Source organism: Lacerta agilis, chromosome 13 (genome assembly GCF_009819535.1).
Source record: "Lacerta agilis isolate rLacAgi1 chromosome 13, rLacAgi1.pri, whole genome shotgun sequence".
NCBI lineage: Eukaryota > Metazoa > Chordata > Lepidosauria > Squamata > Lacertidae > Lacerta > Lacerta agilis.
This window is the reverse complement of record NC_046324.1, coordinates 50,566,609-50,579,716: the sequence shown is the minus strand read 5'-3', so window position 1 is coordinate 50,579,716 and position 13,108 is coordinate 50,566,609. Positions and strand designations below refer to the sequence as shown.

The following is a 13,108-nucleotide window of genomic DNA, read 5'->3' as shown; positions in this document are numbered from 1 at the left end:
CGAGAGAGGAAGGAGAATCCTAGAATTGCAGAGTTGGGAGGGACCCTGAGGGTCATCTAGTCCAACCCTCTGCGATGCAGGAATCTTTTGCCCAATGTGGGGATCAAACCCATGACTGAGATTAAGAGCAGTCCCACGCTCTACCAACCGAGCTGATTTTGATTTGATATTTGCATTCCGCTTTCCCAGCAACAAATGCTAACGTTAGCGGGGACCCCCACACAAGCCACAGCATCAGACACGGTTAACACATAAACTGAGCAAGCTTCAACAACATATTTGTCAGAACAATCAATATAATTCAGTAAAGTGCTAATACTTCAAAATATTGCAATTTGTTTTGCTCGGCACCAGCCCTGTTTCGGATGGCACCCCTCTCTCTGCAAAGGGTCTTCTTCCTTCCTTCCAGGCAAGAAGAACTTCAATGGTTTTTTTAAAAACCGGCTGGCTCAAAAGCTTTGCATTTAGCCAGCCGTTGCAGAGTTTGAGCTTGTTTTGACTACCAAGTCCTGAAGCTGATTTGGTTCTGGGAGGAGGCAGAATTGTGGAGTGGCCACACCAGAGCCCCCGGAAGGGCCTGATTTGCACTTTCTCTCCCTCCACAACCCCGTCAACCTTAAAAAATAAAAATAAAAAATTGCCTTCTAGTGTCTGCAAAAATCTTTGCTTGAAACTGGCTGCTGTTTTGGCCGTCCTCAGTGAGCATGATCTCACAGACAGGATGTTTCTATTTGGCTTTCTCTTGCAAGGCCGAATCCCACATTTCTCTCAGTTGTGCAACACGGCAATGCAAGCTTTTTATAAAAAAAATAATAATGCTGCATTTCTTACCAAAAAATGCAAGCCCCAAATCTGAAACAAAACAAGCAAGGCTCAATCCAGAAGGCATGGGTTATTTCCTCCCCCCACTGAAACCTTGAAAACAGCAGTAAGTTATTTTTTTGTGGAGGGTTCTCAATAACTGTCGGAGGCAAATATGTCAGCTGCTGGAAACCCTGGGAGGGGAGCTTGGGTTTTCCCACTGGGGCACCTGCAAGGTGAGAATGCTGGACCGCGAGGGCCACTGACTCTTCCTAGGTTCTCGAACTCCGATCTCCCAGGTCCCGGGAGAATGTCCCTTAGAGAAGGACCTGAATTTTTTCCCTTGAACCCTGAGTTTCATAGAATCATAGCAAGTTGGAGGATTCCTGAGCATCATCTAGTCCAGGGGTAGGCAACCTAAGGCCCGGGGGCTGGATGCAGCCCAATCGCCTTCTAAATCCGGCCCGTGGACGGTCCGGGAATCAGTGTGTTTTTATGTGAATAGAATGTGTCCTTTTATTTAAAATGCACCTCTGGGTTATTTGTGGGGCCTGCCTGGTGTTTTTACATGAATAAAATGTGTCCTTTTATTTAAAATGCATCTCTGGGTTATTTGTGGGGCCTGCCTGTGGTTTTTACATGAGTAGAATGTGTGCTTTTATTTAAAATGCATCTCTGGGTTATTTGTGGGGCATAGGAATTCGTTCATCCCCCCCCCCCCCAAAAAAAATATAGTCTGGCCCACCACCACATGGTCTGAGGGACAGTAGAGCGGCCCATGGCTGAAAAAGGTTTCTGACTCCTGATCCAGTCCAAGCCCCTGCAATGCAGGAATATTCAGCTGCTGCCCGTGACGAGGATCGAACCCGCAACCTTAGCGTTCTCAGCGCCACGCTCTAACCGACCGAGCTGTTGTTTTCCCTCTGGGTTGTTTTATTTGACCCGTTTTGACGCGCTGCAAACCGCTTCGAGTATTTTCCTTCAAGGCACAAAGTGGTACAGAAACCAAACGAGCAATAAAAGCAACAGTGTCCGCTAGAGGCAAAGCAATTAATTGCTTAATAAAAAAAAAGAAATTCAGAAGAAGGGGGAAAGGAGGGGAAGTGGAGGAGGAGGAGGAGGAGTCTAATAATTCCTCAAAGCAACAGCAAGTTTCCGCAGTGGAAAGGCTGAAGTGGGCATGCTGGGTTCGGTTTAGTTGACTCAAGTTTTTCTCCAGGTGCCGGAGAAAGAAATGCAAACTTTCAGAAGTGTGCGGGGGGGGGGGGGGGAGAGATGTGGGAAAGAAAAGAAACCGAAGAGGTTCTTTTTGCAAAGAGGAGGGGAGGATTTCTGGGAAAGTGAGCGGGGGAAGTAAACAGAGAGGCGGACGGGAGACGGAAGGGGTCAAGGGGGCAGGGGAGCTCTGGGTCTCTGCTCTCTTGTAGTTAGAAAGCCCTGCCCCATAACTGTGGGGAGGAATAGGAAGGGGAGGAGAGGCTAGCAGAGGCTCCGGTTTCCAGAAAGGAAAGTGAACTTAGGATTTGCAAAAAGTGGGGGCCCCCCTGCTTCCCGGCCCCGGGTGGCCAATCAGGGCACGGAGAGGCAAAGGCGCACCAAATTAGGCAAGTGAAACAGCTACCAAAGCAAGAAGGGGGGTGTGGGGTGGGGGGGGAGAGAAAGCCGAGCTGATGAGATCATCCCCTTTGCCTCCCGCCCTTGGCATTATTCAGAATAGTGGTTTGCACTGCCCAATGCAATGATAACAACACAATAAAATTCGAGAGGTAACAAATACAGCGGTTGTTATTTATCCGTGCAGCCAAAGCCATTACAGAGCAAATCCATAAAACACATTATTAAAACCAGGTAATTCTGCCAGGTAAGAGTTTGCTCCCCTGAAGAACCTAACGTGTCCCCAGAAACCTCTCTCCTTAAAATTGTCGCTCTGTAGGCAAAACAGCCCCCTTTTTCAGAGGTGTGTCTGTCCCCTAATAAAAAGTTAATCACATACCCAATCGATCTCTCAGCTGGGAGATTTACATCTTTAAAGAGGGATGCTCTTAAGTCCTCATCGAAGGGGCAAAACAGTTAATTGCACATTTATTCAAAACTCAATTAGAACTATCCAGTTTAATTAATCCAACCCCTTGGTCCAGCGGTGGCGATTTTTCAAATTCAGTTCGTCATTTGCACCCCCAATGACTCATAGAATCCTAGAGTTGGAAGAGTGGGCCTACCTCACAGGGTTGTTGTAGGGATTAACTGAGTTTGGGGGGGGGTTGAGCCATGTCCTCCTTGGAGGAAAAAGTAGGATATAAAGGTGAGAAATAAGCGATTCTGCTGTTGTGCTTAAGAAAGTTGGAGGGGCCAGCCAGATGGAGATGTCAGGTGCCAACCTGGCGCCCAGAAATCTCCACGTGTTCGCAATTGGACCCGCGCCACTTGCAAAACGCACCTGGAGCCCGGGGAGTTTCTAACGCTGCTCCCCGGCAGACTCAAGTGCCCCTGTGACTCCAACCGTTGCACAGGAGGGAGAAAAAGGTGTGTCGCTGCCATATTTGATGCATTTATATCAAGGCAGCTCAAGGCAGGTTACAACTCAAAATGCAATCAAACAAATAGATGGTTCAGAGTACCAAATGCGGGTGGCGCTGTGGGTTAAACCCCAGAGCCTAGGCGTATGCCGATGGGCTCCTTTTGGGGGGAAGCGCCCTCAAACTGGTCCCGCAATGGCGATTTGGTGCGGAACAGCAAAGTCCCTCCTTACCTGATCGTGCCGGTGGGAGAGGGCAGGGGGCTGACCAGGCTTCGGAGGTCCGGCTCCGGAATGTGGATCTTGAGCGGCGATATCTGGGGGTACAGCGGCCGGAGAGGAGGCGACGAGGCTTCTTCCTTCGCCTCCTCTCTGTGGTAGAGTGACGTGAACTGGATCTTGATGATAGTGCTGGGAAATCGAAAAGTACACCTGGGGGAGAGGAAAGAGAGAGTCAAGCGGTCTGCAAAACGTTCAGGGCCGATGGCTGGAGACACGCAGCGAGGAGAGAGTCAAAACGGCCGGTTTTCTAAGTCTCGCTTTACACCCACGAAATGAAAGTTCTTCTGCACGCAACGCGTAAACTACGGAACTCCTTCCAGCAGGCCATCTGTCAGGAATGCTTTGATGGTGTTTCCTGCTTGGCAGGGGGTTGGACTGGATGGCCCTGGTGGTCTCTTCCAACTCTAGGATTCTATGAAAGGGCCCATCAAACGGAAAATAAGCTACCTCGGTGCCACTGCCTGGCTGCTCTCAGGTGAGCTCCCCTTGCACTCCACCCTCTGCAGCAAATTTGCCACGGGCTTTCGGACTCCCGGGCAGGATGCTGTTCGCGCCACTCATATGGCCGGGGGAATTAGAAGTTGGGCAAACTGAGGGCAACCCCTGAAAAAATGGGAGCAGGCAGTGGAAAGCCCAACACGCCACAGCCGAGTGTGACCTACAAGCTTTTGCTGAATTGCCACTCGCTTTTCTAAGCTTTTTATTCGCTCCACAGCCTCCTTCCAAGAACGTGAAAGCTTTATCATCCATGCAGAGTGTCGTCGCATGGTTCTGAGCCTGTAAAAACGCAGCCGTTGATTTGTGTGATCAAATAAGCTCCCCGCACCCCAACTTTTGTGCTGGACGGCCTCACAATATTACAAGCGACAATGGAGCTGTTTGTTCCACACCATCAGCAGCAGCAGCAGCAGCAGCCCAGATTTGCCTCTGCAGCTGGGAAGAAACCTGCACTTGCTTGAACTTTTTTCTCGGCATTTTCCAGCAGCAAAGCAGGAACGAGCTCAGCAAGTTTTCGCAGCCTCCGCCAGGCACCTGGGGAGCAATACATCACGGCTCTGTGAAATCCCCTCGCATAACCTGCATTTCCCACCAAACCAAAACACTCCACCTGTTTTTTTGCTCCAGGCAAGTCTACTCCATTCCCCCCCCCCGCCAGCAGTTATTTCCGATGGCAACCGGCCACACGGACCTCTAATGTGCTATAAGGACGGACAGTTATGATGGACACTGTAGCATACAAGTCAATTTTCCGCGGGCGCATTTTTCTCGCCGCCGAGGCGGCTGGCGGCGCGTTGCCAAGGTTACTGCTACCTCTCTGCGTCTCTCAAAAAACAGCAGCCTCTTCAAAGAATGCGAGGTCGCAATTCCAGCTCAGAGAGACGCTCCGGGGTGGAAGGAGAAGAAGAAGCCTTCGTCGCCGTGAGTGGAAGCGCCAAGAGCGCAACTCCGGTTTCTCAGGTTCGCCATTGTTTTCTGTGAAGCACCTTCATTCTGGCGGTTAAGAATGATGTTTCCAAGTGGGGGGGGGGGGTACAAATTAAAACTCTCGAAGATGCATGCCCCCTCTCAACTCTGCCACCGTGGGCTCCGTGAGGAGGAAGTGCAGGATATAAATTGAAGAAATGTTACTGTATTTTTTCGTGTATGACGATGTTTTTTATTTTTAAAAAAGGTTAAAAATCGGGGGGGGGTCGTCTTATACACAGGTAGTGCAGGGGGGGGGGACGGGTGATGGGTGGCAGCGGCGAGCAGGAGATTGTTAGCGGTGATGGGGGGGGAAGATTGGTGGGTGCGGAAAGGCCTGCTGGCATTTGGCTGCGGAAATTGGTGGCTGCTGGCGGGCAGACGATTGACGGCTTCGGCGAGGCGTGCGATTGGCAGCAACCCCCCCCCCCAAAAAAAACAGCTCAACAACTCCAGGCAATCCCCCCTTTTCCTTAATGGGGTCGTCTTATACATGGGTGTGTGTGGTATACAGGAAAAAATATGGTATGTTCCCTGCAATGAAAGCTAGGCTAAGAGACTGCGACTGGCCCAAGGCCACCCAGTTGGCTTCATGGCTGAGGGGGATTTGAACCCTACTCTCTCCCGGATCCTAGTCCAGCGCTCTAACCACTATGCTACTCTGGCACTCCAAGAGCGTGCAGTCCAGGGGTCAGCAAGGTTTACCGGCCATGGGCCGGATCACTCCCCCAGAGATCGTCTGTGGGCCAGACTGGCGCAGTGCGTCGGTGGAAATCGTGTTTGCGCATGTCCGTGGCGCCGGAAATTGTTTCTGCGCATGCCCAGACACAGAAAATCGTGCCTGCACAGCAGCGATTTCCGGTGTCTGGACACGAGCAGACGTGATTTCCAGTATCTGTGCGTGTGCAGACGCAATTTCTGGTGCTGCTCGGTGAGTCCCTGCGCTGTGACGGTTTAGTGCTGCGCGTGGGGGACTCGCTGAGTGAGCGGTTTGGGGGCACCTCGTGGACCAGTAAAACGGTCTTCGTGGGCCACATCTGGCCCATGGGCCGCATGTTGCCGACTCCTGGTGCAGTCTATTCTAGATCTTTTATGCAGCAATGTCTCAGCCCTACTGTTTCCCTTGCCTCCTCTGCTCCCTATTCCATGTTTGCACCAAGTATAATAATAATAATAATAATAATAATAATAATAAATACCCTGCCCATCCGGCTGGGTTTCCCCACTTTGGGTGACTTACGGCTCATATAAAAACATAGTCAAACGGCAAACATGAAAAACATTCGGATCAAGACATTTGAAGATGGCCCATCTACCAAGCCCATCCTCCTGGTCTCACAGCTGCCAACCAGATGCACATGAGAAGCTCACAGGTACTAGGGGACTCTCGCCTTCCAGCAACTTGCATTCTGAAACACCGCTCCTTCTTGACTGGGGAGGCAGGGCAGCGCCATGGCAGATTAATCCCAGCCGCAACTTTGCACACTTCGGCCAGCAGGGCCGTGAGCCCCGGTGCCACTCTGCGCATTTTACAGTGCAAGAACACAAAATGCGTAACACAATAATAATCATGATAACAATGAAATACCTATCCCCACACATATTTAAAAGGCCACAGAATGAAGAGGAACGTTTTTGCCTGGTGCCTAAAGATTTGTAGTGAAGCTGTCAGGAAGAGAGAGCATTCAGCAAAAGGGGGGCCACTGCAGAAAAGGCCCCGTTCCCATGTTGCTGCCCTCCAGACCTCTCGTGGGGCAGGCACCCGAAGAAGGACCTCAGGTGAAGATTGCAGGGTCCGGGCTGATCGATAATACCACTCTACCCTCAACATCCAAAATTTAAAAGCTCACGGAAGATTAATACACGCCTAAAACTTTAAGAGCGTCATAATAAATGTTTGAGGCTGATGGATATTTTTTTTTAACGCAATTACTTTGCTGTCCTTCCTCCTTAATTTCAAAAGAATGCATGTTCAACCCAAAAATGTCATTCGTTTTCAATTGCTGCACTGGAAGGGGAGAACAAACAAACAAACAAACACAAACAAACTCTGTTCCTGATAACAATAGTAAAGGAGAACAGCAGCAAGAAAGGAAGAAAGGGATTCCTTTGTGAATCCCTTCTGTAAAACATCCGAAATTCAACAGCAGCTGCCAAGAATGCATGAATAACACGAGGCTGTAAAGAGAAGGAATAGCAGGGTTTGAAAGCCAGAGATCAGAAAAGACGGGAGAAATAGCAGCATTAAAAAAAAAAAAGAAATTAAAAGAAGTGTACGGGTGTGGGAAAAGAATAAGCAAGCTGGAAACAAGTCAACGGAGGGAGAAATAAGACTCGGGGCCTCTCCTCTCCTCCGCGTCAGGCTTTCTTTTTTAAAAGAACACCTTTTCACAGTTCGCCGGGCGATAGGCGCTGTAAACAAGGCCGTATAAATAGGAAGGCTTCCATAAATCACAGCGGAACTGTAAATTCTGGAGACGTCTTGCGTTGCTCAATCCCTGAAAATATTTGCACTGCAGCTTGTTTACACGCTCGAAAGATCCGGAGGCCGGTTTGGAAGGCGGCCGGTTGTTCACTTGACACAATAATCCCGACTGGGCTCAGGCTGGGGAGGGTGTGTGTGTGTTACAAATGGCTGTGCCCCTTTGCTAACCGTCTCTGGGCATTCATGTTGCAGGGCGCACACAAACACACACACACACACACACCCCCCTTCCGCTCGGGTTTATCCCACGGATCTGCTGTGCCGAGTTGTTTTATGCCGCTTTTAACATTGCGTCTTTGCAAAGAATGGTGGGATTGCGGAGTGGCCATCTAGTCCAGCCCCCTGCAATGCAGGAATCACAGCTAAAGTTGTTAAGTAGTACTGGGAAATGATTTAAAATGCATTGAAGATGATGTTTAAGATAGTGTTTGTTAAAAAATCAGCTTAGATTTAAAGGGGGTTTTAGACCACATCCTGGTCCATTGGGTGGGGTTGATTTCATATCCTATGTCATCCTCCCATTGTTTTTTGATTGCATCTAGGGAGGTCGTGGGGTTTTGTAGTAGTATTTTGTATGTTGCCTTTCCGAGCACAATTCAAAGTGTTGGTGCTGACCTTTAAAGCCCTAAACGGCCTCGGTCCTGTATACCTGAAGGAGCGCCTCCACCCCCATCATTCAGCCCTGACACTGAGGTCCAGCTCCGAGGGCCTTCTGGCGGTTCCCTCCCTGCGAGAAGTGAGGTTACAGGGAACCAGACAGAGGGCCTTCTCAGTGGTGGCGCCCTCCCATCAGATGTCAAAGAGATAAACAACTATCTGATGTTTAGAAGACATCTGAAGGCAGCCCTGTTTAGGGAAGTTATTACAGTAATGACTGTTGTTTTAATGTATTTTTAATCTCTGTTGGAAGCTGCCCAGAGTGGCTGGGGAAACCCAGCCAGATGGGCGGGGTACAAATAATAAATTATCATCATCATCATCATTATTATTATTATTATTATTATTATTATGGATACCATTCCTCTGCCGTGTCCCTTTGTTGTTAGGATGAAGTTTTCGAAGGTTGTCCCCAAGCAAGTGCTAGAAACCACCCCAGAATTGGCTTACTAAACATCTTCCAAGACAATAATGCCCACTTACACCACAAAGAACTCATAACCCACCTACTCTCAGCAGCCAGAAACATCATAACCAGACACTGGAGAGACCTGTCAGGAGCAAACATGGACCAATGGTACCAAATAGTATGGGAAACAGCCCTACTAGAAAAACTAACCAGTAAGCTGAAACTGACATGGGGACAAACAGAAGAAGACACCTTCACCCTGGTATGGCTCCCCTTCATCACACACACAGCCCAACAAGACAATGACAAAAATCTACCGACAGCGTACAAATCAATATGGCTAACCTGATCCAAAACACCCACCTACCCCACTCACGCAGGAGACCAAAGACCACCACAGCCAACCACAAATGGACAATCGCACCCTACGCCAACCCTGACCTCTCTCACCGCCAAAGGAGCACAAGTGAACAATAGAGAACCTACACAAACAACGCTGACACCAAACCCTACTCATATTAAGTAAAATAGAAACATCGTCACCCCACCCCACCTCTCTCCCCCTTTTCTTCCTAATGTCTCAACAACAAAAACTGATTTGTAAAAATGTCATATGGAAAAATACGAGAGAGACACTGCACTACCTTTGTAAATCAAGAAAATCTTTAATAAAAGTAAAAAAATTAATAAACCAGAAGCCTTCCTACTAGGTATTATAGGAGCCGATATACCAGGATTACAGAAAGACTTATTTAAGCGTGCAATGACAGCCGCACAATTGCTATTAGCACAAGGGAGACCCTTCCACTGTCAAGCAGCTCTTAACGTCAAAAAGTTTTCCCTAATGCTTAACTGGAATCTCTTCTTTTTTCTATTCTTTATTTAAAAACTAACTTTTATTATACATCAATTTACATCAATTCACATATAGCTTAGACAATACATACAATAAACAACACAGAAACGCCATAGACACTAACTTCCGATTCTTCTCATTGTGCTATTTTGCATTTTGTTGATTTATACACATTTCATTAGGGAAGCTTTTAATGTTTGACGCACTATTGTATTTTAATATTTTGTTGGAAGCTGAACAGAGTGGCTGGGGAATAAAATTATTATTATTATTATTATTATTATTATTATTTCCCATTTTTATCAATAAACTTTGGTTTATGTACATTCTCTACACTTCAAGATACATTCTACGTCGGTCAGGAGATTAGCATCGACACAGTGATTTTTAAGGTATTTTCTGAAAACTATCCAATGTTTTTGTTAACTTTCTGCATTTAATTTCCTCTTATTCTCCCTGTCATTTTTGCACGTTGTAAATATTCTATCATTTTCGCTTGCCAGTCCATTTTTGTGGGGAATGTTCTCACCTTTCCAATTCTTTGCTATTAAAATCCTAGCTGCTGCGGTTGCGTACATAAAAAGGGGTCTAAGGTTTTTCTTAATTTCCATGGACATAATCAATGGCTTCAGGGGGTTTTTTTGCAAACGAGAATTTGAAGATCTTTTTGAGTTCATTAAATATAAATTTTGGAATCTCTCTTCTTGCAACTGGGATCTCTTGGGTCGCGTCCCAGCCTCTGGAGAAGCAGGAAGCAAACTTGCTCCATCTTTCCACACAGCAGCCTTTCAGATATTTGGAGATCACATCTATCTCCTCTTCTCCAGACTAAACATGCTCAGCTCCCTCAACCGTTCCTTGTAAATATTTTCAATATCACTGACGTTTTCCATTGTTACACCTCGCCCTGGGACCTTAGGTAATACAATTCCAATGATAAGAATCAGTCTGTTCCTTCGCAGCCAAGCCACGCGTGAAGCTGCTGTTGAACATGGGCAGGCCCAAGAATGACCCCTGCAAAATCTCTCCGGGGAAAATGCTTCCTGGTTTAGTACGTTAAGGACTCCAATTTTGGCCCAATGTTGCTATGGGGCAGTTTAATTCAACCCCATGGTGAAATTAGGGAGTAGACTGTAGGAAATGCATCCTTCTCAAGGTCCACCTTATTTTGCAGTCAGGACCAGAGTAAACCAGGCATCCCAGCCAGATGGGCAAGGTGGTTCAAGGTTGTTGTTGTTGTTGTTGTTGTTGTTGTTGTTGTTGTTGTTGTTGTGTCATTTAGTCGTGTCCGCTCCTTCGTGACCCCATGGACCAGAACACGCCAGGCGCTCCTGTCTTTCACTGCCTCCCGCAGTTTGGTCAGACTCATGTTGGTAGCTTCGAGAACACCGTCCAACCATCTCATCCTCTGTCGTCCCCTTCTCCTTGTGCCCTCCATCTTTCCCAACATCAGGGTCTTTTCCAGGGAGTCTTCTCTTCTCACGAGGTGGCCAAAGTCTCGGAGCCTCAACTTCAGGATCTGTCCTTCCAGTGAGCACTCAGGGCTGATTTCCTTCAGAATGGATAGGTTTGATCTTCTTGCAGTCCATGGGACTCTCAAGAGTCTCCTCCAGCACCAGAATTCAAAAGCATCAATTCTTCAGCGATCAGCCTTCTTTATGGTCCAGCTCTCACTTCCGTACATCACTACTGGGAAAACCATAGCTTTAACTATACAGACCTTTGTCGGCAATCCCACCCTGTGACAATGCAAATGCACAAACACGTGTGCAAATGTGCCCCATGACTTTTGACAGAGACTGTACTGCTGTCCCCCACCCCACCCTCCATTAAAAACCTTTTTTTAAAAACACAGCCTGGACATTTTATTTAACCCCCCCCCCAAAAAAAAAAACCAGGAAGAACATTAATCTAAGAAAATAAATATTGGGTTTGGTCCTGCTGAAAGATCCTTGAAATATTAAATGGTATATAAATGCTTTCAAATCAATCAATCAATCCACCAAACAACCAAAAGGTACAAATTCCTTTTACAGCTGTACCTTGGTTCCCGAACGTCTTGGTACTCGTATGTTTTGGCTCCTGAACGCTGCAAACCCAGAAGTGAATGTTCGGTTTGCAAACGTTTTTTGGAAGCCGAACCTCCGGCGCAACTTCTTATTGAGAGCAGGAAGCTCCAGCAGCCCATCGGAAGCCGCGCCTTGCTTTTCAAATGTTTTCTGAAGTCGAACGGACTTCCGGAACGAATTACATTCGAGAACCGAGGTACGACTGTACTAGCCTATTTGGTGTTAGCAGTTAGGCAACCGCTAGGAGCTTGGTGCTGATTTCAAGGGGCGGAAACCTGAAGACCCCATCACTGCCCCCAGCTTTCAGAAGACCGAGATCTGCAGCGGAGTGAGATCCCCCAAATTCCCCAGCAGACCACGTCTCTGATTTGCTTCTGCCGTTAACCACGCTGAGTTTTAATACTACAGGAAGTGAGCTGTGCATCCTCCATGCCTCCAGCTGACAGATCAGGCCCAGCCTTAGAATGATGCAAAATGTCTGTGGCCTTGATTACAGCACGTGGCACCCAAACTCCTTTCAGAACACAAAGCTGGTGTTGTCTGGCCTAAGCCTGAAGGGAAAGGAGGGGGACCCCAAAACACCCCTCCCCGCAGCAAAGTGCAAAGCCGTTTCCTTTCTTCCCGCCCCCCTTTTGCATTCCAGTTAAAACATTTTTGCTCAATCTGGCAAAAAATACATTTGGGCTCTTGGGAGTGATGCTAAGCCTGGAAAGTGCTCTGGGCTGGGAGGATCCTCTCAGCCAAGCCCCCAAAAGGACCAAAACCGGCAAAGCTCAAAGGACGCTCTTGTGGCCAAACATGACAATGGTGCCGGCGGCCAGGCAACGCGTGCGAAGGATCCAGCTCAGCGGCACTCCTGCTTCTTAGCTAGGATTTGACGTATTAAAATAGCTCCTTGGCACACTCTCCCCCTGAATCCCTCCTGAATAAATCGGCCCTGCGGCAACTCCTTCCTCCATCCAAACGAAGCTTGAATATATGCATTTGTTTCTGCTTCGTATTTGTTAGTCGAATTGCTCCAAATTCAGACTGCGAGAGCTCCGGGGGCAGGGCGCTATCCTGGCACCCAGGCTGCTCTACGAAGCACCGTGTTGGGCAATTCTTTGCGGATGAGCAGGTCGCTTTTCCATCCCGAATCCTGTCCGGGACTCAACAGGGAGAAGCCGGATGTTGTCTCGAGATTGACAAAGCTGCGGGCATAACGCAGGAATTGTCTGCACCACGCAAAGCTGGGCTTTGAATACTGAGTGCGCCCACGAGGAAGCTGCCAATGATGATTATGATAAATAAATTAATAATAATAATAATAATAATAATAATAATAATAATAATAATGTATATTCTGGCATATAAGACTACTTTTTAATCCAGGAAAATCTTGTCAAAAGTCGGGGGTCGTCTTATACGCCGGGTGGAGAATCTGCGGTCGAGTATATCTCAAACTCTATATTTTAACTGGAAAAGTTGGGGGTCGTCTTATACGATGGAAAATACGGTAATAATAATGTTCCAACAGAACATTAAAAACACAATAAAAAATCAAACAGTATAAACTCCCCTAAACAGGGCT

General features: G+C 47.6%; 1 protein-coding gene across 2 annotated transcripts in view; it reads right to left on the bottom strand.

Moving 5' to 3' along the window:
• Positions 1–13,108, bottom strand: part of FOXK1 (forkhead box K1) — a 69,190-nt gene that overhangs the window by 22,795 nt on the left and 33,287 nt on the right. For both annotated transcript variants that reach the window (XM_033167236.1, XM_033167235.1), the window contains exon 2: positions 3,551–3,748. In XM_033167236.1, coding sequence (XP_033023127.1) covers positions 3,551–3,748 — 198 coding nt within the window. The remainder of the gene's footprint in view (positions 1–3,550; positions 3,749–13,108) is intronic.